Source organism: Chiroxiphia lanceolata, chromosome 1 (assembly GCF_009829145.1).
Source record: "Chiroxiphia lanceolata isolate bChiLan1 chromosome 1, bChiLan1.pri, whole genome shotgun sequence".
Taxonomy (NCBI): domain Eukaryota; kingdom Metazoa; phylum Chordata; class Aves; order Passeriformes; family Pipridae; genus Chiroxiphia; species Chiroxiphia lanceolata.
Window position 1 is genome coordinate 49,509,722 of NC_045637.1, and position 22,834 is coordinate 49,532,555.

At 40.8% G+C, this 22,834-nt stretch overlaps 1 protein-coding gene across 1 annotated transcript in view; it reads right to left on the reverse strand.

Annotated features, from left to right (window-relative positions):
* The window catches only part of COLEC12 (collectin subfamily member 12), a 102,813-nt gene that overhangs the window by 11,312 nt on the left and 68,667 nt on the right, over window positions 1–22,834 (reverse strand). Inside the window, exons 3-4 of the mRNA XM_032703672.1 lie at window positions 8,815–8,937; window positions 2,021–2,119 (exon numbers count right to left, since the gene is read on the reverse strand). Of these exons, the coding sequence (XP_032559563.1) occupies window positions 2,021–2,119; window positions 8,815–8,937 (222 nt within the window). The remainder of the gene's footprint in view (window positions 1–2,020; window positions 2,120–8,814; window positions 8,938–22,834) is intronic.

A 22,834-nucleotide genomic window follows, 5' to 3' on the forward strand; every position in this document is an offset into this window, starting at 1 on the left:
TTTTTTAAAAAAATCTTAGGTTTAGTTTTAAAAAAGTTCTAATACTTATTTTAAAACAATCTGTTTTAGAGACAAAAGCTTTGCCAGCAGGCTACTACTGATATGTCAGGATATGATGCATTTCTGGTTTTCTCTCTAATACATTATTATTGCTTTTAATGACATTTATTTGCCATTATTATTTCCTCGTGGTTTGAGCTTGAGGAAGGCAAAACCTTTAATGTTTGAGGAACATCTCTGCTTTTGCTTACACTGCCCTTCAGAATATTTCTGGAAGCCTGTCTGAGTATGATAAAGCCCTGTCTGAGTATGATAAAACCCCGTGATAAATCTGCACAGCCTCTCAGCCAGGACATAGAAAACAAGGAAATAAGCAGTCAACACTTGGTTTCAGGGAATATTTCCTTTCTTGACCTGAATCACTTCACTATCCTACTCACAGTCCATATATTTTTGTCTTCATCTAAGTGTAGCTATATTTATGAATTATGCAGTATGAAGTCCATCATTTCAGATGACTCCAAGAGAGAGTAGTATGATTTTCATAAAGTACAGTGAATACAGCTGTGTATGGAGCTTTTTCTGATGTGTTTGAATGAGTTGTGATGGCAAACATCAAATGGTGGCTTGTGAGACCTCAGCCTGAAGTGTTTTTGGAGTCTTTTGTGGATGGACATCTTCCTGAGCACAGTTCCTCGCTCTTCTGCTTATCTCACTCCAGGATCTTCTCAGCTCTTGACTTTATGTTTATCTCTTGGCTATAGCTCAAATTATATTGTGTTCCACACACAGCTCTTGACAACTGCCATCCCGAAGCTAATCTCTGAAGGCCTGTCTTCCATTCACCACACACTGTTATACTTCTGGTCCTACAGCAGTACTCGTACCTTTATGTTCCCTACAAAAGTTGCTACAGAACTTTCCTAACTAACTCCATGGCAAGTCCACTTAAATGGGAAATGATGGTCCTGAGCATCTCACTGGCCATCCACCCAGCAGCATGTAAAAATGTGGCATGAATGAATCAAAGGTGCTCCAAGTTGTGCAAATTTAATCAGTGTAATATAATAACACAAATATAACCCAAAAGGTTGCACATGCATTAAGTTGTAACATTTACTTCTGTATAAGTGTGAGTAAAAGAACATATCACCCCATGTCTTTGAACTAAACGCAGTGTGTAAATACTTTAGAAGCCAGCTCTTTTTTGAAGGGAAAAAGTTGTAAAAATTTATAATCAAGCTGCAAGCAAACAATTTTTCATAGAAATACACATCTCAATATAGGGTTTATGAAGCTAAACAAAATTTATTTCAAGAAGCACATGCATGTATGTGTATATTTATATCTATGTAATAATTTATATAATAAAATATGTCTGTGTATAGGAAGAAAGGTAAGAATGTACACTTAGAGAGTAGAATCTTTATCCATGATTTTGTTTTCCATCTTCCTGCAAACTGAGAACTTTGATAGCAATTGGAAGATCTGAACTCATAACAACCTTTTGTCCTGTATTCCCTGAGATGATCAAGAAACATTTTACGGAAGTAATCAACTTGCCTCAGACGCAAGAATTTTGAACAGCTGATTATCTGTACACCTCTTAAAATGGCCTTTAGTTTTGAATCTTAGTTGCTAAAACAGCATCAAGATGACTGGGTGACAGATTTGCACTTCATGTAGAATCTCTTGTGCTGTGAAACAGCTTCTGCTATGTTTCACATACCTCAGAGAAGATTGTCTCCTAAGCACAACTTTTAGGTGCCTGTTTAAGTATAAATGCTTCCAAAGTGATTTCAGTGGGAACTGTAAATTTTGAAGTGTGCTTAAAATGCTATCCTAAGCAGACCCAATCTGAACGATTTTTAAGTGCTTTCACAAGTACTTGAGAAATTGGAATAGAAGTGCTGTATCTTGTCACAGGCAGAGATTTTTCAGACAAATTTCCTGTTACTATCTTCCAGGAGAACACCCCAGAGTCATAATACAAAGGAGCTTTGCTTGTGTGTAAGATTACCTAATTTCTTCAGATCACTCTCCACCTCTGTGAGCTTTTCTGTATATCTTCTGTGGGATGTTTCCAGGCCACCTGTCACATTGTCCATTTTTTCTACAACTAGGAGAAAGAGAACAGTATGTTATGGAAAGAAGAGAAGTGAAATAGTGGAAAAAGTCTAGTAAACAATAAAGCAAACAAAAAACTCCGCCACTGCCAAAAAAAAAAAACCAAAACAACAAAACACCAAAAAAAGAAAACACCTTAGAATTTCCTTGCTTGCCATTACACTTTGCTGTTGCTCTGTGAAATTCAGAAGGATGAGCTCCTATTTGCTGGTGAGACCCAGAATTCTTCCAGTTTTTCAGTCTGCCAATAGTCTCTAAAAATTTTTTTTGCCCATGAGCAATCTCTCTCCTGAATGAGGAAATCCCTCTTTGTGGGTTTTCCTCACGAATGAAGTCCTTTTCTTTTAACAATATTTCCATGCTTCAAGCACAGTGCTGTGTGGCAAAGGCAGACTGATTGCTAAAGGCTCAGACATGTGAAAGAAGACTTCCTTCTATTTTGCTATGTGCCATTTATCCTTAAAAATAACCTTTTTTTTCTTGTGCCTTTTAATCACTAGAAGTTGCCATCTGGATAGCAAACTTAGGACTAAGATAGCAGTTTTGGGGATTTTAAACATCTCGATAATGGTACAGATCACTCAAAATGATCTTGAAACCATTCTGCCTCATTAAGATTGAAAGGATGGTCATTCAGGAAGTGCAGATTTATGGCTGATGTGCTCTTTATTTTGTAATGTCTGGGTAATTTTCTTGTCACTGAGACATTCAATTATTTGATGGAATTGACATGGGCATGGAAAAAGCAGAACAAATAAAGAGCCTGGGGTGGCTTCCAGTGGCAAAAATGTGAAATCCTTGCAGGTTAGAGGTAGCCTACAGTGTTCACACCAAACCTTGTCAATAGCCTTTTACATTCAAGCCACACCCAGAGGCAGAATTTGCTGCTCATCATGAGATTATTTAGCCCTTTTGCTACATTGGGAGCAGAATGGGTTTGAAACAACCTGGGAGAGGCCACATCAGTTATTGTGCCAGCTCCCTGTTTCAAACAGAAGAAATGTCTTCTTCTGTTTGAAGACATTTCTTTAGGTTCTGTAAACCTGTTCCATGTCTTTAGGTTCTGTAAACCTGTATGGGGTAGCAGGTACCACTAACTCTTACTGTCTGTGAGATGATTTGCAGCTAGGAAATAGTCTCATGGAAGCTATTGCTATGTAAAGATTTGGGTTTTTACTAGGAGTGAAATTTAAGGATCTTTTGCTGCTCATGAGCAACCACATGAACCCCAGACCTTTTCAGTGTAGTCCACCAAGTTCTCCTTCTTTATTAACTTTTGCCTTTGTTTTTCTGATTCTGGATACCACAATTACACAGCAGGCTTGTACTGCTTCCCCAAAACCAACAGGAGAAAAACCAGACCAAGACTATCTCTGATGCAACAGCACTGAGGTGAATGGAGTTACAACAGAGAAAAAGTCTCAGGGTTTTCAGAGAGACCAGATACCCTTTAGTGAATTACCTGTCTGCTTCTTTTTAGACTGCTAACAAGCCAGTAAAACAGAGACTGCACCGTGTGTGCAAAGTCAGTCAGAGTGTGGTTTTCTGTGTTTGAGATGATGACAGATTGCTTGCTAAACACCAGACCCAGACTACAATAATGGCTTTGCTTTTTCAGAGGGACAGTTGCTCAATACCTTCTGCTTTAGAAAGCATTATAGCACCAATTTTTCACTGTTTTTTCTGCCCATTAAAGTTGTCAAAATGCTGTACGCCATTTTCTTTAAATGAATCCAGAGTTGATTTTCTCTTTGTTCTGCCCAGCTGTCTTCCAGGCTGGAGCCCCGATCAGCAAAGGTCTTTCAGTTACTTCTGACACTCCAGTGATGCATGTGTACACCCATGCATTGCACGCAGTGAGCACGAGGACATACCTGGCTTTTCTTTTTGGCTCTAGGCAGCTCCTTGTTCAGCCTGTCATGTTTTGCTTTGTTTACAGATAGTCACCGTGAAGGATATGGCTCACTCTGGGTGCTTAGAAGGGACCTCATGAAATCATCTGGACTTAAAAAGCAGGCCTAATTCAAGTGTTTCTGTTGAACCTGTGCCTTGACTAGCAATGTCACATCACCTATGGATCTTGTTAATTCAGCTTTAGTGTAATATTCTACTGTTTTCTCCAGTTATGCAACACACTTGGAGTTGGTAAGTGAATATATAATATCAGTAACTAAAGGAAAATGTAGTTTCTTCCTTTTGCTGTTCAAATTATTGCCAATTTGTACTTCAGATCTGAAGTTTGTAAAACTAAGATTTTATACTGTCCTATAACAAGTATGTCTTTATGGTTGAATGAAATCTGTCACTGGAAACTTGGGTTAAGACATTACCCTGAAGAGTCCAAAGCAAATGAAAATAGTAAAAATCCTATCAATAATTAGTTGTCTGGTAGTTAGATGAGACTGAAGAGAATGAAATATGCAACGGCAGTATTTTCATTTGCCAAAGAAAAAAAATATGAAAAACCACACTAAAGAGAAGTAGCTCTAGCCATGAACTGTCTTTGTGGGGAACATCCCAAAAATTTGATGAAGACAGGGCTTTAATCAGAAGTCTTACTGGTATTGTTGATTGGCCATGATATGTGGGGAAGGCCATGCCTGGACTGTGTATCTGAAAGATCACTAATGAGCACTATTAAAAGGTCTTTCAGTCCCCAGCAGCTTCTCTTCTACAGAAAGTAGTAGCTTTTAATTCTAACGTGTAAGTGAATGCCAGACAGCAGTGATAGGGAAGGCAACTTAGCTGGAAGATGCTTATTTAGAGGGACTGGAAAGAGAAGGCTGCTTTCGAATACCCAAGGTATTGATTTTTGTCTATTTGACACTAAACTGGCAATGACTTACCCAGATTAACTGATATGAAGTGCAGAATTAGCTATATTAGGCAAACCATTTCCCTTATTTTAAATCTGTTTCACCTCAGAGGGCAATCCAGAACCAAATTCAAATCACCCAGCTCCAGCAGCAGAAACAGAAGAGGTCTCTGGAAATGTGAACTGCGGGGTTAGGTCAAGGACAAGGCTAGACAAAACAACGCATGTATCTGCTTTAAGTAGGGGTGGGATCTTACCCTACATGTTAAAAAAAAAACTTGATCCTCTGTCCAAAGTCATTCCCTGAGCAAGTTGTAGCTTACTTACTTTCTTGCTACTGCCCTGCGAGTGGAAAGGATGAACTCTAAGGAGAATGAGTAGAGAGCCAGAGCCAATGTTTGTTTTGTTGCTGTTGATGTCAAAAGAGGTCATAGGGACTGATGTCCTATTATTGGAAATGTCTTTCTTTCCCTGGTAGTAGTTCCCATGACTATCACTGAATGGAGCCTTTAACTGTAGGTGAGCATCTGGAGCACTCTCAGAAGTGAAAGTCAACCTCTTGGGAGTGCCCCAGGCTTGAACAAGCACTTCCCATCTTCTCCAGAAATAGGCAAACTGACTACCTCTAACATCCCTTACAAAGGCCACTCCGCTGCTCCCAACATCTGCTGCTCTCAGAAATGCAAAGTTATCTATGCCTTAAACTTGCTGTTGGTTAGCTTCACTCTAATTCTCAGCTTGGCAAGATCTAGCTGCATTGTTCATCTCACTTTCTGACAAGGTCACAGTGGGAAATGTGGTGAACATCCTCTAAAGGAAACCAGATTTTCAAGTAGTTGCTGACCAGAACAGTGAGGACTATCTGCATCTAACCCACTATAACAAAACGTGCCATTTCACCAGGATGTTGGCCTTACAAAATGGCAGGCAAACTGTGTCTAGGTGACAGATAAGAAAAAGATGAAAGTCATGATGGGCATTAGTCAAGAAACTTAAAAAACAAGGATGGACTACAGAATGAGAACAACCAAAAATTCAAGCTGAAAGCATACTAGCTTCCCTCACTGGAGCAAGTCAAAGGAATATCATTCACCTTCAATAGGCTAATCTGACACTGGCTAGTGTCAGAAAAATTATAACTTCATATTTTGCATTTAATTTAAGATAGTATGTGTAAAAAAAGTACAGATTGCTTTATTAGTGTTTTAAACAATAATTTAATATGTCTTCTCAAAGCAAAAGAATAGTAAACCCAGCTTGTTATTCCTTCACGACCTTGATGTTTAATTCATGTTTTTCGATTCGGGTTTCTCCACATACCATGTAATTTTTACCACCAATTTGGACGTTTGTTCTGTGTTGACTTTGCCTCCCATTGAGTTACTTTTTTGCCTGCCATATTTAATGCACTGATTAGTAGTTTTAAATCACAAAGGATACCTAAATACAACGTAGGAAATGAAAGTTTTAAAAGTAGTTTTGGGCTTTATAAACATAAGTGTGGGAGGCAAATTAAATGGAAACTTAGCTAAGAGACTGAAAGAATCCCTGATGCCAGCAGAATTCCTTCTTTCAGTGTAATATTACAATAAAAAAAGACAAGCCAAACTCTGATACAGAGAGGAGAGTTCAAGAACTCTACAAAATTTTATTTTGAGTTTTGTTCTTCCTTTAAGGCTTAATTTCTTCTCAACAATCAGTTGAGAAGAAATATTGCAGTAATTCATTTGAATATGGAGTGTCAGCTGGGTTTTCATCTAACTTATGTTTTCTCCGCAAATTAGCACGTAGGTACCATGAAGACAAAGCTCTTAAATTACATGTACAAAGGGCAAAATGAATGCTCGACATGTTACCATTTGTTGCTTTGTGTTACAGAAGGGATATCTTGGATGAAACAGTACTTCTCTTTCTCTGCATCTTTCCCTTGGCATTCAAACAGAGTAGTCACCAACGTGGTGAGCAGTGGAGCAGTGGTCACCAAGATGTCTTAAGGTCTGTGAGCAAGATATGTACTACCCACCTTCCTATATTTTTTCCACATTTCTGGGGGGTGAGGAAATTCATTGTCCTTGCCCTGGACAGCTGTGACTTGGTATGGCTGTGACAAAAAGACTCATCCCTGGTGGGCACTGATGACTGCTCAGTCAAAGAAGAAGGTTTACAAATGAGTGTAGCAAAGAAGGGGCCTCAAGAAGAGAGCAAAGCCTGGGGAAAAGATAGTGCTAGAGGCTCCAGCGGAGAAAGAATCTTGAAAACTAGATTGAAATGAGGAAGAGAAACTTTGTACAGTTCCTTATTGCTGTTGCTTCCTACACACACACAAACATGTGTCAAAGCAAGATATCGAGCAATGGTCCCTTCAACTTGATATGCTATTTCTGATACTGATAATGTCTGAGTTTTCTGGTAAGCCTCAGAACTGACAGCCTTATATAAAACTCTCGAGTGAAATTCTGCTAAATTCCAGTTGCTTAGTGGCTGGGTTACAGTCCAGAAGGATCCCATCCACATGTGCTGTAAGCAGATCTCTGCAGATTTATATCTGCAAAAGGCCTTCCCTAACCCATAGGACCAAATTATCTTTATGGATCAAGAGCAAGTTTTTGAATCCTGGAAAGTATTTTCCCCCCAAAATCTGACTTCCAGAGACCAGTTACACATACTTCAGGAGAGTGTCTAATCAACTATAGATGTACTGCATTTTTTTACCTTTGATGTTAATTTGCCATATTCTGTCTGCTTTATCATGAAACCTACATCTCTCTATCTGTCCTTCACATTCTGTCTTCTCCCAGGATAAATCTTCCATCTAAACCAAATAGTTTTAATATTCTTTCCACTCAAAACTGTACCAAATCCTCTTAAATAATTATTTATCCCTTTCTATTTCTACGATTTCCTTTTCTTTCCCTGGCAAAGGACCAGAGGTGATGTCAGCTCTGCTATGAGCGCAGTTGTTGGCGGCACAGGATGCACTGCATGCTAATCACATGAATATTTACCCAGCTCCTTGGAGGGGTTTTGAAGCTACTCTCAGGGCCATACTCGGACAGCTAGTTTAAAGCCAGTTTAGTTTTCTCTGCAACATGCTGTGATGTTCTGTTATAATACTCACAATTATGTTGTTCACTTTCTTTCTCTTACCAGAAACTCACACGTTATTTATTTAACTTATTATAGCTGTGATTGCCCAACAAGCAGATATTTACATCAAAACATTCCTAAGAATACCCAAGTGGCAACAGTTAATGAGTGATGAGGATGTATGGGAATTTGAAGCCATGTTTTCCAATGTGCCTAGCCAATGACTTGCACAAATGAAATTTTCTCCATTACTGGTTGCCCAACTACCAGAAATGTTGAAATTACTGTTAAAAGCATCTAAGTGTTTTTGTTCATTACCCTTATTGTAGGTAAGTCAATACATTGGCACCTCCTGAGACAATTTTTCTTCTTCCAGATATTTCAAAATAATATTGATACTACACTTTGCTGCTGGCTATTCACATTATCCTGGAGATATTCACATCAAGAAGGACATTTATTCTAGAAAGGTGTGATATATGTAAACAACTCAGTGAAATCAAAGTATGTCACGTTACACAGATTCGAGGTCTTCCAGTCAGTACTCCTTTGTGGTGGAGAAATGGTCATTTTGTTCCAACCTTTCTTTCAAATGTCTAATCTAGTTTCAAACTTCATAATTGTTTGAAAAGTGAAAATCTAAGGTTGCAGTTTGTCGTTATGTATGTATCATTGCCCAAGTACTGATATTTAGTTGAAATGTGTTAAATTGCCTGGCTAGTTCATATGACATTGTTCTTGGATGCTTGTCTGAAAGTGAAATGTAGGGCTTAATGCATACATACCTTTGTATCCCAGAATGGCTACTGTGATTGTTAACAGGGCACATAAAATGTATAATAAGATGATGGAAAACTTTAGTGCCCAGTTATTTTTACACTTGGTACATTGACTCCCCTCTTGAATACCTGCAAAAGAAAATTTAAAACAATTTAAAACAATGGCAAAGAACATGTTGCTGCTTTTATCTCCCCATATGTTTTCTTTTGTTTCCTAAAGAACAAATTATTTATGTAAGCAGATGATACATAGGTGCTTTTTGCCTATGCTGCCTGGATGGCCTTCACAGCAGTTAAATCACCAGTTCAGTGAAAGAGTGATGCTTACTAAACATCTTTAATATGGGGAAGAGAAGTAGGTTCTGCTTCACTAAAAAAACACTGACTTTCCTGAGAGACAGGGCTACCTTCTGTGCTAACAAGATTATAGTGAGCTTTGGAAGTCAGATGTTGATTAGCATTTCTTCTGTCAGGGATCACACTGCAGCAGCTCTTTCTTAGCATTCAGTCTCCCTACAGGGGCAATAGGAGACAGTAAATGCTCTGGCAGGAGGAAAACAGAAATAAAATAGAATTCTGAAAACCTGGGTAGGAGTACTGGTCCTGCTTTGTAACCATTGCCACAGATGGTTACCATGAGAACACTTTCTTTCTATAACAAGAGAAACTTTTTTTCTTATTTTTGGGGGTTTGGAGAATACTATTACCACAGAAAAGAGGGGTGCTTTACTAATAAAGCCATTGGTACATCCACAGAAAAAATGCTGGTGAATTTCCCCTTGTAGATAAGCTTAAGAAAAAGGGTCTCAAGTTGATGAAAGAAAACAGGCCTTTACTGTTTTATATTTGAGCTATTTTGAAGAATGGCTTGATATCTTTGAGTCTATTAGGGAAGCAATTTTCCTCTTTTGTCCATGTGCTCCTCAGGAACAGCTTGAGAGCATTGGAACCATCAAATATTAATCAGAAACACAAATGTGTAAAAACCTGAAAACTGGAGCACTGTGCTGGAACAAAAGGGCGAGATTTATCCCTCGTTCCAAGGTGCATTAAGCAGGCCAAGACTAATGTAACTTTCTGTGTCTGTCAGAAAATGCATTTCTTTGACATTTCATTCTATTTGTGTACTATTAGGGGAGTCCCACAGGAAAGCTTTAAGCTCTAACAAATTCTATGTACTAGATTACTTAACTAATCAAAACTTGCTCTGTAGCTTTTTATGAGTAACTTATATTTCCCTTGAGGACTAACCCACAGATGATTTTACTTTTTGAAACCCATGACCTTCTGCAGAGTGGTTTTTTATTTTTCATTTTTTAAGAGAAAAGCATGTGCCACTTCCCCTGGGTTCACAGAAAATGGGTGACCAATATACCAAATTAAGTCAACTGTATTTCTCTCTCTAAAAAAAAAAGCATTTTCCAGTGACTTCCCTAAGCCCAAGGTACTTGAAAGAGGAGGGATTATCATATTGTAGTAACTCAGGAAGAGGATTTATACAAAGTTTATTTGACAAGGCATTTTCCTCAATACTCCCTGCACATATATGAGCTGTGGCTAAGGAAGAAATGTATCTCTCATAGGTCAGTCCACTTTCCTCATTACATCATCATATGTTTTTTACTAAACTTTTCAGCTCTGACATCACATTCTGTTGCCAGGTGGCGAAAGCAATGTCATAGATTTGGTTTCTTTGGGGTTTAGGCATAAGATCAATTGGGAACATCTGGTTCTTTTTCAGGAACAGGAATGTTAGGGCAAAATGAGACAAATGTGAGGTGAGAAGGGTGGGAGCTGGCACAGAGACAGGCAGTTGTATAGCCCATTTATCGGTGACTTGGATTTGGGAGGCTGGTAATTTCTGCACCACAAAAGAAAAGGTGAAGGGTCCATAATTCAGTAGCCAAGTCTTATGGATCCTGATGCATGGGCTGGCTTTGTTTGTTTGGCTGGCAGTCTCACGAAGTTTGCTACTGAGGAAGATCTAATCGCTGAAAAAGCCAGAAAGTGCAGTTTTCTAAAGGTTTGCAATAGGTATTCAGAGACTGAAATTATGTCACAGTGGGAACTTGTGGTGTTTGGAGCACCATTTTGCTGCTCTTAGCCGGTACTAATGGGACTCATTGAACCCCTGTGCACTTCCTTCTCTGAAGGGTTTAAAATTCAGATTACATTTTGGTAAATCTTTGAAAATCCCACACATCAAAAACCACATGAAGCTTGGGGCAAAAATCACATCACATTCATCTTCTAAATACACAGATAACAAAAAGCTTGATCCTCCTTATTTTACTGTAATTGAAGCAGACCTAGATCCTTATCGGGGAAGACCGATAGGCTGCAGAGGTACAAAACACAGAGAAAGGCAGAAATAAAAACAAAGCCTTTGACAGCAATTGCACATAGAAAAGTTTCACTTGATAACTGTCTCACATTAAGATTACTCATTTTATGACATGACCTGCTTTCTGTCACCATACTCTGGCTTCCTGGGTAGGGTAATGAGCTGAAACTTCACTGATGTCACTGGATATATTGCAGTTCACATCAAGCATCATGTACATTCCAGTGCTTCATAAGGATCTAGTTTCACTTGTCTCAGCCTTTTCTATCGCTGGTTCAATAAAACAGCACTTTGGCTTTTCGGAACTTTTACTTTCAGCGTATTTCAAACTGACATCAGAACAGCACCCCAACAAAAGCCAGACCTTTCCATCCTTTAACAGTCCAGCACTGTTGGTATTAATAACACAAACCCACTATACTAAAGTGATCATACAGGTTAGAGTGATTCCATTAACTGAGCTGGGCTGGAACTGTGTATAGCATTGCTTGCTGGGACTTAGTGCCTGTCAGCCTGAAAGTGCATCTGACTGCCATTGAACCCCCACTACCCTCATCTAGCATGCCCCGGGTCTAGGGCTGGAGTGAAAAACCAGGGAGCTCTAACAATCTCCTTTGTTTTCCTTTACCTAGAGATTGACAGAGTAAAGTCTTTCAGAGCTATTAAATTTGCTCTTTATTGCAAATACATAGTTCTTAACTCTGCTGCTAGTAACAGTTGATGTTCTAGTTTACTAAACATATAAAAGTTACTATAAAAATACCAATGATAGTGGTACCTTGAAGAAAAGATTTGGAAGGCTCATTATGATGTCTTTCTGTGCAGTTAAATAATTCAGGCTATAAGCAAAGACAAAAGCCTCTCTGTGTAGGTATGAATTACACTATAATCAGGGCTCCACAACCTCCCCAGCACAGCGCCTGACTTCAACTTGCCCTGTTGCCCTTCCCCACTACCTAAGGATTGTGCTCAAATAAGGTTTTCTGATATAGAAGATGCATTTAGTTCATGCTGTGGAGACACATTTTAATTGAAAGGTTGCTCTGAAAAGCTCTGATAGCCAAAACATTAAGCAACAACAAATGGGAGACAATTAAAAATGCTTACTGTGATTACACAAAACCCAGCATGTTGGCACAAAATCTTGCAGTTTTACCACAAAAGCTGAAAATCAAGGCTTGAAGGAGCCCATGCTTGGGCTTTAATTTGACAAAACTTCCCCAGTTTTATCCACTCAACTGCTTGCTGTCATGGCTTAACAAAATGCCGTGTTCTTCCAGGAGATGTATCACATCTCACCTAGAAAGCTGAGAGTAAATGGACAGCGAAAGACCCTACACATCCCATTGACAGAAGATACGTAAAACCTGCAAAAGGGTGTTCTTGGCTAAGTCAGCTCTTCTCTGTTTGGTAGTGATGCTCCCAGTGCAGCGCACTCCTCTCTGTGTCCTGTACGTGTGTTTTCAAAGGTTGGTCTGCTCCCAGACATTTGTCACTGACTTCCAAACCCAGGGAGCCAGGGTCACCTCTGCATAACATGCATTTCTCATTGCCAATTTCACCAATGTTTAATAAATATCAGATGGGACACAATGTGCCTCATTTCACTGGACACATGCTTTTTTCCATTCTTTCCCCCAACTTATTTTAATAAGAGCTCTAGTTTTTCTGCCTCACTGTTGGGAAGACATCTGGCCAAACAGACAGCAACCTAGTACAAAGAGATCCTGCTGGCTCACATGCTTTGGGGACCCCCTTCTCTGCAAACCAAGACGGTCACAAAAAAATATGCAAGTGAGACATCCCCCTGTTACCAGGCTTTGTAGTATTTGTTTTTATAGCATTGCATTCCAGGGACTGAAGACTTTGTTCTCACACAGGGGGTATACATCTGCAGATTCCTTTTGGGCTCCAAGAAGAGGTTTTGATGAAGGAGGAGCTGGGTTTTTTGGGTTTTGTTTGTTTGTTTGTGGGGGTTTTTTTTGTTGTTGTTCCATGGTTTTTAATGGGAGACTAAATATCTTTCTCTTTGACCACCTTACAAAATGCCTGACTCCTCAACTATGTTATGCTTCAGGAGCACATCTTCGAACACTGGAATATGACATACACACACACTTTTTTTCGTGAATAATTCTCTTAGGAGTATTTGCCTCTGTGTTCTTTTCTTGGCTCTTGCTGCAGGATCATAGGTGGCCTCATAATATTTCTGCTAGCAAATCAGTTTTGACATAGATGCAAGGTTCCCTTCATAACCCTGACAAAAAATGTACTGATAAGATGAAGAAATGTAGTGCAGGAAACAAATATACATTAGTTCAGAGGGGTTTTCCCTGTGGTGATTCACTGAAAAGAGATAACAACCCTTGAATTTCGGAAAGAAGACTGCAAGCCTAGTTGGCAGCCTTCAAATGATAAATTTCTCAAAGCTAAGGTTTTCAAAGCTGATGAGAGGTAGATCTAATACCTATATTTAAAGAGACGTGAGCAAACTAGGATAATAAAAAGTGTTTTAATAAATACATTAATAGCAAAAGGAGGAACAAGGAAAACCTTCATTCTTTATTGGATGTGGGGGGAATATAGTCACCAAAGGTGAGGAAAAGGCTGAGATACTCAACACCTTCTTTGCCTCAGTTTTCAACAGGCAGACAGGTCATCTTCAGGACAACTGGCCTCCTGAGCTAGTAGACAGGGATGGGGAGCTCACCCTGTAATCCAGGAGGAAGCAGTTAGTGACCTGCTGACCCACTTAGATGCTCCCAAGTCTATAGGACCAGATGGGATCCATCTAAGGGAATGAGGGAGCTGGAAGAAGAGCTTTCCAAGCTGCTCTCCATCATTTATAATCAGTCCTGGCTCACTGGGGAGGTCCCAGATGACTGGAAGTTGGCCAATGTGATGCCCATCCATAAGAAGGGCCAGGAGGAGGATCTGAGGAACTACAGGCCTGTCAGCCTGACCTTGGTGCCCAGCAAGGTTATGGAGCAGATCATCTTGATTGTGTTCACATGGCACATACGGATGGACAGGGATCAGACACAGCCAACACAGGTTTAAGAGAGACAGGTCCTGCCTGACCAATCTGACCTCCTTTTATGACCAGGTGACCCACCTAGTGGATGAGGGGAAGACTGTGGGTGTTTTCTACCTGGACTTCAGCAAAGCCTTTGACACCATCTCCCATAGCATACTCCTGGAAAAGCTGGCAGCCCACAGCTTGGACAGGGGCACCCTGTGCTGGGTTAGGAACTGGCTGGAGGGCCGGGCCCAGAGAGTGGTGGTGAACGGTGCTGCATCCACTTGGCGGCCGGTCACTAGTGGTGTCCCCCAGGGATCAGTGTTGGGCCCGGTTCTGTTTAATATCTTTATTGATGATCTGGATGAGGGGATTGAGTGTACCATCAGCAAATTTACAGATGACACCAAGGCTGGGGAGAGCTGGAAGACAGGAGGGCTCTTCAGAGGGACCTGGACAGGCTGGATAGATGGGCTGAATCCATGGTATGGGATTCAGCAAGACCAAGTGCTGGGTCCTGCACTTTGACCAAAACACCCCATGGAGCACAGGCTGGGGACAGAGTGGCTGGAGAGAGACCAGGGAGAAAGGGACCTGAGTGTTCTGACTGGCAGCACGCTGAACATGAGCCAGCAGTGTGCCCAGGTGGCCAAGAAGACCAGTGGCATCCAGGCATTTATCAGGAACAGTGTGGCCAACAGGTCCAGGGAAGTGATTCTTCCCCTGTACTCACCACTGGTGAGGCTGCACCTCGAGTACTGTGTCCAGTTCTGGGCCCCTCAGGTTAGGAAGATTGTTGAGGTGCTAGAGTGTGTCCAGAGAAGGGTAATGAGGCTGGTGAAGGGTCTGGAGCACAAGTCCTATGAGGAGAGGCTGAGGGAGCTGGGTTGTTTAGCCTGGAGAGGAGGAGACTCAGCGGAGACCTGATAACTCTCTACAACTCCCTGAAAGGAGGTTGTAGCCAGGTGGGGGTTGGCCCGTTCTCCCAGTCAACCAGTGACAGAACAAGAGGACAGAGACTTAAACTGCACTAGGGGAGGTTTAGGTTGGACATCAGGAAGAAGTTCTTCACAGAAAGAGTGATTGGGCATTGGAATGGGCCACCCAGGGAGGTGGTGTCCACTGTCCCTGGAGGTGTTTAAGAAAAGACTGAATGCGGCACTTAGTTCCACGGTCTAGTTGACAAAGCGATGTTACGTCATAGGTTGGACTCAATGATCTCAGAGGAATTTTCCAACCTTGTTGATTCTGTGATAATTCTGTGATAACTACATGCATCTATTTCCAACTGTCCTGCCATGGGAAAGTGCCTTTAAGTTCCTTTCCAACCCAAACCATTCTATGGTTCACATATAAGTAGAAGTTAAATACTGAGAGGTACTTAATCATGCAGAGTTGCAACAATGACAAAATCTCAGGAGATTATATTAGCACACTTAAATCAAAAGCAGATGCAACTTGACAACAGATGCAGATGCAGATGCAAAAAGCAGATGCAACTTTGACAACAATAAACTTTGTATACTTTTGAGATTGCTGGATTCAGACAGCCACAAATTTCGAAGTGAGATTTTTATCTTCTCCTCTGTGTGTGTTACAGGGTTATTAATCTTCCCTTCACGAAAACAACCTCTGTGATCCTCCACGAATAGTCTTGTTGCAGTCAGCAAAACTGATTATTCGATGGCTCCATATGACTAACATACTTCAGAAAGCATCATTGTTTAATGTTTACTATAAGCAAAAATTGAGAGTGGTCCATGCCTTTTTAAATTCTTATTTTGAGATTAAACTCCTTTCTTCAGTTTAGAGTCTATTCTTACACTGTTAAAACTATACCCTGAGCTAAGTGTAATAGATCCCCTATATTTTCATAGCTAATTGGTAAAGGTCCATGCCTATCCCCAAGTTATCGATGAACTTTATATGATACTCCAGCCATGGGAAGCATGGTATGTAATGGGGCTTCTCTGAGCAGCTGCCTCTCTAGGTGCTGCATGGTGCCCAGCCCCTCTCTGGCTCTGTGACCTAAATGGTGCTGGACAGACCCTCTTGAGTGTAAGTGCAAATAACATCATGGTTATTCCACGACCAGTCTGCAGGGGAGTGCAGAGCCCTTAAGTTGTGGTTATGAAGTGCCTGGTTTGGGAAAGCCTTCATCCAAACTGAGCCATTGCTCACTTCACATCACCTTCACGTGTGCATGTCCATCCCCTGGGCTTGTGCAGAAGAGCTCTTGACTGAGCAAACCAAGGCCCTTCATTGTACATGACAAAACAGGGGTGATACTACCAAATTCTGTCTGCTGCCCTTCTTCTTCATTCCTTGTTTAGTCTCTTGCCATGATTTCCTTTCAATTTGGCCATAGGGGGAATGTGAGTGTCAGCCTTCCTTCCATTCCACAGTCTTGGCAAGCCCTGTCTCTGCAATGGCAACGGTCCTGCTCACCCAAGTAGTGCAGTGCTGGCTTGTGGGCAGGTGGATTGCAACAGCCTTCTTAACTGTCAGATTTTTACAATGCCATTGGAAAAAATATTTAGCACAAGCATGCTGTCATTTGTTCCGGAATTTGCTAGTTTTGCTTCTGGTTTTGTAATCAAATAGGCACAAATGCAAACTGTTCTTGTTTTGAAAAGGTTTCTGGTTATTTATTAGGAAGTAATAAAAGCAGCTAAGCTTGAAATCCAAGCAGTGGGTATGTACTCAACTAACTTGAACCAGTTTTCCTATGCCAGGTGGAAAATCATGAATCATAAAGCATGGCAGCAAGACAGAGGCTGAAACAGCCACTCTATATTTCAAGTAAACACTGCAAGACACAGAGCTTCTTTCTTCATAAATTAATAAATAACTGGACCAAACCCAAACCACTACATCTTCACAGGTTTCTACAGTGTTCTGCATAATCTGATTGCCCTGTTGTATAGCTGGTGGCTCGTACAATTAACCTCTAGAGAGGAGAAAACACACCTCAAAAGCCGAATCTGAGAATTTGTGCCTCACAATGCTGTGCAACCCCTGCTGTGGCCAGTGGTGGCAGTTCCTGTGCTTTTATCCTGAATTTCACACTGTAGGATTTCTTATTCACCCTGGTACCCCTTTCTTTTCAAGTGCAAGGTTAGGGACAATCCCAGGTATCAATACAGGCTAGCAGATGAACAGATCAAGAGCAGCCCTGCTGACAAGGACTTGGGGGTGCTGGTGAATGAGAGGCTGGCCATGAACCAGAAATGTGCACTTGGAGCCCAGAAGGCCAACTGTATCCTCGGAAGCGTCAGAGGAAGTGTGGCCCGCATGTCGAGGGAGGTGATTCTGCCCCTCTCCTCTGCTCTCACGAGACCCCACCTGCGTACAGTTCTGCAGCCCTCAGCACAGGAAGGACATGGACCTGTTGGAGCAGGTCCAGAGGAGGCCACAGAGATGATCAGAGGACTGGACCACCTCTCCTGTGTGGACAGGCTGAGAGAGTTGAGGCTGTTCAGCCTGGAGAAGAAAAGGCTCCAGGGAGATCTTACTGCGGTATTTCAGTACTTAAAGGGGCCTTTTAAGAAAGACAGTGACAAACTTTTTAGCAGGGCCTGTTGTGATAGGACAAGGGGCAATGGTTTTAAGCTAAAAGAAGATAGATTCAGATTAGATATAAAGAAGAAGGTTTTTTACCATGAAGGTGGTGAAACACTGTAACTGGCTTGTCTAGACATATGGTAGGTGTCCCATCCCTGGAAAAATTCAACGTCAGGCTGTACGGGGTTCTAAGTACCTTGATTTAGATTAAGATGTTCCTGCTTATTGCAGGGGGGTTGGACTAGATGACTAACTTTAGAGGTCCCTTAGAACCCAAACGGTTTATGATCCTATGATCCTTGCAAATATGTAATTACGTGAGACTTTCAGATTGTATTTTAGGAGAAGAGCACATTCCTGTTAAAAAAATAAAAGTGCAGGAGGAGTTGTTCCTTAAAGCTTAAGACAATAGAAGAATTCACCATTTACAGGACTTTTCATAATCCTGCCTCTACAGAGCAACTCTCAACACTGAGGGGGCAATGCTGGGCTGGGCCTGGCAGGGTTCACTGTGTCCCTCATCCCCTGAAGCTGAAGGGGGACACTTTGTCCCAGGAGCCCAGAGTATGTCAGTAAACATGAGAGATTTTCTTCTCAGGGACACCCTGGAAAAACTCAGCCCTTGATGATCTAAATGTTGCATCCCAAAGCTCTTGAATGCAGGGGAAGTCAGGCAAATTCTGCTCCACCAGATTGAGTGTGTTAGAGGCAGCGGCCACTTCCCATAAATCCAAATCCCACATTTGACATAATAAAGAGACTCAGAGGGCCAACACTATTATCTCTGGAAAGCTTTCAGCCTAAGAAATACTTTATTCTATGTAATGTACACAAACCCTTTCATTAAAGGAGGGGAGAACCCTCATTTTCAGCCTGACCATCATCTCTCACTTATTTATATAACCCAGCCAGCATTTTCTCTTTGGCTTTGTTCTTCTTTGCAGCAGACCAGAGATTCACAATGAATTGTCAGAAATCCTAATTACACACTTCAGCAACCATCACCATTTAATTATATAGTATTACCAAACAATGTCCTACTGTGATTAAACACTAAATATTTTAATTGAAAGGATACAAAAAGCTCAACCACAACACAGGCTAAGCAAAGACTGCTGAGAATCTGAACTGTATGCTAGGCAAATATTATGAACAGAAGTTAAGGACCAGTGTGGTAAATTTTACGAAAAATCATGGATTTGCAACAGCTAAAGGTCCAGCCATATCAATGTGGTAAGAATATCACACCACCAAAGGGTCCAGCATCCCATAGGCTATTAGATTTAAAGACAAACTCAAACCAGAACAAAATTCAGGAAGTGCTGGTGCTTTTAAATAAGTCTGAAACAAGAGAGATGTGTCTGTCCTCAGTTACTGAAAATCAAACAAGGGACCACTCAGAGCATGTCTCTGGAACTAAACACAAAAATCTAATTAGGCTGTTCAGAAGATGAGGGAAAAACTAAAACACTTAAAAGAAGATAGAAATTATGTATGAATTAAAGACCTGTTCAATGACAGGCAAGACAGTGATTTTACATCACAGCAAAGAGCCTCTCTCAAACTCTATAGAGAAGAATTTAGATTGACTAGCAAGAAATACAGCCAGATCTATAGGGAGATCAAAGCCAGATCTTTGGTTTGTGAAACAGCTTCCTAAGACAATTGGAAGATACTCCATTCAATCAGTTAAATAAAACCAGAGGTAACAAAGCCTTAGCAAAGACACAGAGGGGATCTGCCTTTCCGAGTTGTGCCAGATGGTAAAGTAATGCCATTTCTGTCTAAGTCTGGGCCTAAACATGCTTCCTAATGAAACATAGCTTCTAACTAAGATGGCATAATTTGATGGCTAATGTATATGATTTTTAATCTTAATTCAAACTACATTCGACTGAAAGGAGGAAAAAAAGGAAAAAAAGACACTAAAAGTGTGCTATTTTCCCTAACGTTCTCTAATTTTGTAACAGAGTATTTAGGTGTTAGTGAACCTAGTAATGGTATTAACTGGTAGGTAGAAAAAACAGTAATTCCATGTGTTGTGGCTTTTGAGATACATTTCTTTAAGAGGACAACATGATGTTGTCCAGGGCTGTGAGTGTGGTAGGTGCCGATACCCACGGCAGTGACACCTGTACTGCAGGGCAACTCACTGAGGACATGATGAAGTCATTCTCAGAACAGGTGGAAAAACCATTCTCTTCACAGAAAGCTTTCACCTACTGTTTTACTAACTCCTGCAACTTTAAACGTTAAGGGCAATGCTAAAAATATTGGATCACTGTTTTAAACAAAAAGAAAATCTCACACTTGTCACATGAACACTCCAGCCATGCACAATGAGGCAACATTTCTGTATTCACCAATGTTGCCACAAATGCTATTCCATTTACCTACAGAAATTAACTTTTTTAATGTGCCTTCACAAATTAAATGGGAATATTTGGCAGCCATCTGTTCCACCTAAGTTTCTGTGCACACATGCAACCCCTGACACGGTTGAGGTAGGTTATTCGTTCAAGAGTATTATAAAATCCCATGTGTCACAGCAAAGTGTGCTTTTAAACTCTTGTAACTCATATGAATCTAAACCAATTTTCACTCAATAGTCAGAAGAACACTGCATGCCCTTCTCATCAGGTTTTTTTTCTCTCATCTACCACCTAGTGAAGCAGAACAAAATAAAGTTTCAACAAAATAAAGTTTCAACAGCATAAAAGCTGTATTTATCTTTTCTGTTAGAGAAAAATACAGACATACTTTTGATGAGGCTTTCAGCAGGAATAAAATAATTGCCTGCTGACTATGAACAAGTATGCCCAACTTCATGTGGAAAAGGAAACCTGCATATTTATCTGTATCTACAGCTTTTGTTACATGCTCCAGCTGGAATGCTGCAATGAAATGCTGGCATTAACAGAACTGAAAAAAGTTAATAAATATTTGATGCCTTAAATTAATATATAGACCTTTATACACCACACCCTTTGCTGGATTTAGTGGTAAGGCTTCTGTTGCCTTCATTAAGAACCATTCTAATATAAAAATTACCTCTTTTCCAACTGAAAAGTCTTTTTCAGAGGACATTACTTGGACATTACTTGGAATTCAGAAGACTAATGTGCAGATAAAAGAGGAAGTGAAAGTATTTCTGTTCATGCTGGGTACTTAGCAGTTACACAGACCCCTTATTTGGAAAGTGACCCCAAAAATTAAAAGGGCCAGAAGTAAGAATGCAGTAGGACCTCAAAAAGAAAGTGAGTGCAGAAAACACAATAGGTATAAAGAAGCCTGCTCTACTCTTTTAATTATGGCTATGAATGCAAATTGCCATTTCTGCTTAGCCTTTTCCACGCAATATCAAGACCGCCTAGCTAAGATACCAACACTGAGCCAAGAAGAAAGAAGCTCCACAGGCACTGCATTGAACGCAGCTCACGGTCACAAATCCACAGTCTATAAATTCATTCCTAATCTCCTGTGGCTACATGTTCAACTACAGGAGAGAAATTATGCCTAGGTATAAACACTGCTCCTCTGGAAGTATGCTCCCTTACTCCCCTCAGCTGAATTGAGACTTGGCATTAAATCACCTCCAAAGGAGAGAGGCTGGCAGGGCTAGGATTTATTTTTCACCTCACTGACCTTCTGAAACCTTTCTAAAGGTAGGGCTTTTTCCACAGAAATATTGCAGGCTTCACGGCAGAGACGATAAATCCTGTTTCTATCCTCCAACCTAACCAACCTCCCCCAACCCACCTTAGTCTCTGCCTAATTTTCCCGAATCATATCTTTTCAAAGTGGAAGTTTTCCCCTGTGAAGCTGGATCTCTACCTTAAGAGGAAGGACTGGGACCCAATGCAGCTCTCATCTCTGTTTCCTCATTCTATTCTCCCCTTTTACCACTCTCCTGTCCCCTTGTGTCCTGTCCTTGTCTCCTCTGACTCCTGAGCTTTCCCTAACCCTGGCTCATACACACCTCACTAGTACCCAATTGCCTGGATAAAAAGCAGACTTAGAATGAATTCCTCCGGCAACTAGAATATTTTTTCAAACACTTGTGCCGATGTGTAATGACTGTGCAATGCAAGGAGCAAACAGCCCTGATAAATGGATTTTTTCCACCTAATACCGTCACAATGTCTGTGATTTTTCCATGCTTAATATTCACCCTTATCTAGTGAAATCTAGAGGAAATTTTTATTCCGTGAATTGCTACAAGAAGTTTCCTGTACAGATGTAGGAGTGTGAATGGAATTCATGTTTTTTCCATCCTAATAAAGCAATAAGCAAAATTGCACTCTCTTGACGAACACTGAAATGTGCTGAATTAAATCTGCTTGCTATAAGTGAGGAAAAGCCATGCAGAAGGAAATCCAAAGCACTGCAGTCGCAAAGATAAGCAGTTAGCCAGAAGTACAACAAACATACTACCTGACTACATGGCACCTATCCCGATTGCCTTCCTAATGCCAACGCAATCACAGTGTTAAGTAGGTGAAAAGTCTCATGCAATCATGAAAATACAAAAGTTGACAAATCCATTAGAAGCAATAACCTACTAAATCTGTAAGGTGTCTGTCTTTTTTTCTATAATAGACTAGCCCTGAACAAAGCATGAAACATTTGCTAGAGTTACAACAGCAACAAAAACAATACCACCCGCAATAATAATTATCTTCCTGAAACACATAATCTTTGTTATAATCCTTTTCTTGATAGCTTATGAAACCATGGAAAACCACACATTTGCAAAATATGTTTTAATGGAGCCAGGGAGTTTTAGGGTCTCCGCCTCCAGAGCAGCACAAAGGGAAGGCAGCTGCCATGAGGCCAGGGTGTCCTGTAATTCCACATCTGCAGACAGAGGACCCAGAATCACGGAATCATTTTGGTTGGAAAAGATCATTGAGTTCAATCTGTAACCCATCTCCACCATGTCAACTAGACCACATCACTAAGTGCCACATCCAGTTGTTTCTTGAAGACCTCCAGAGATGGTGACTCCACCACTTCCCTGGACAGTTCATTCCATTGCTTGACAACCCTTTCTGTGAAGAAATCTTCCTGATGTCCAAACTCCAGGGAATCTCCCCTGG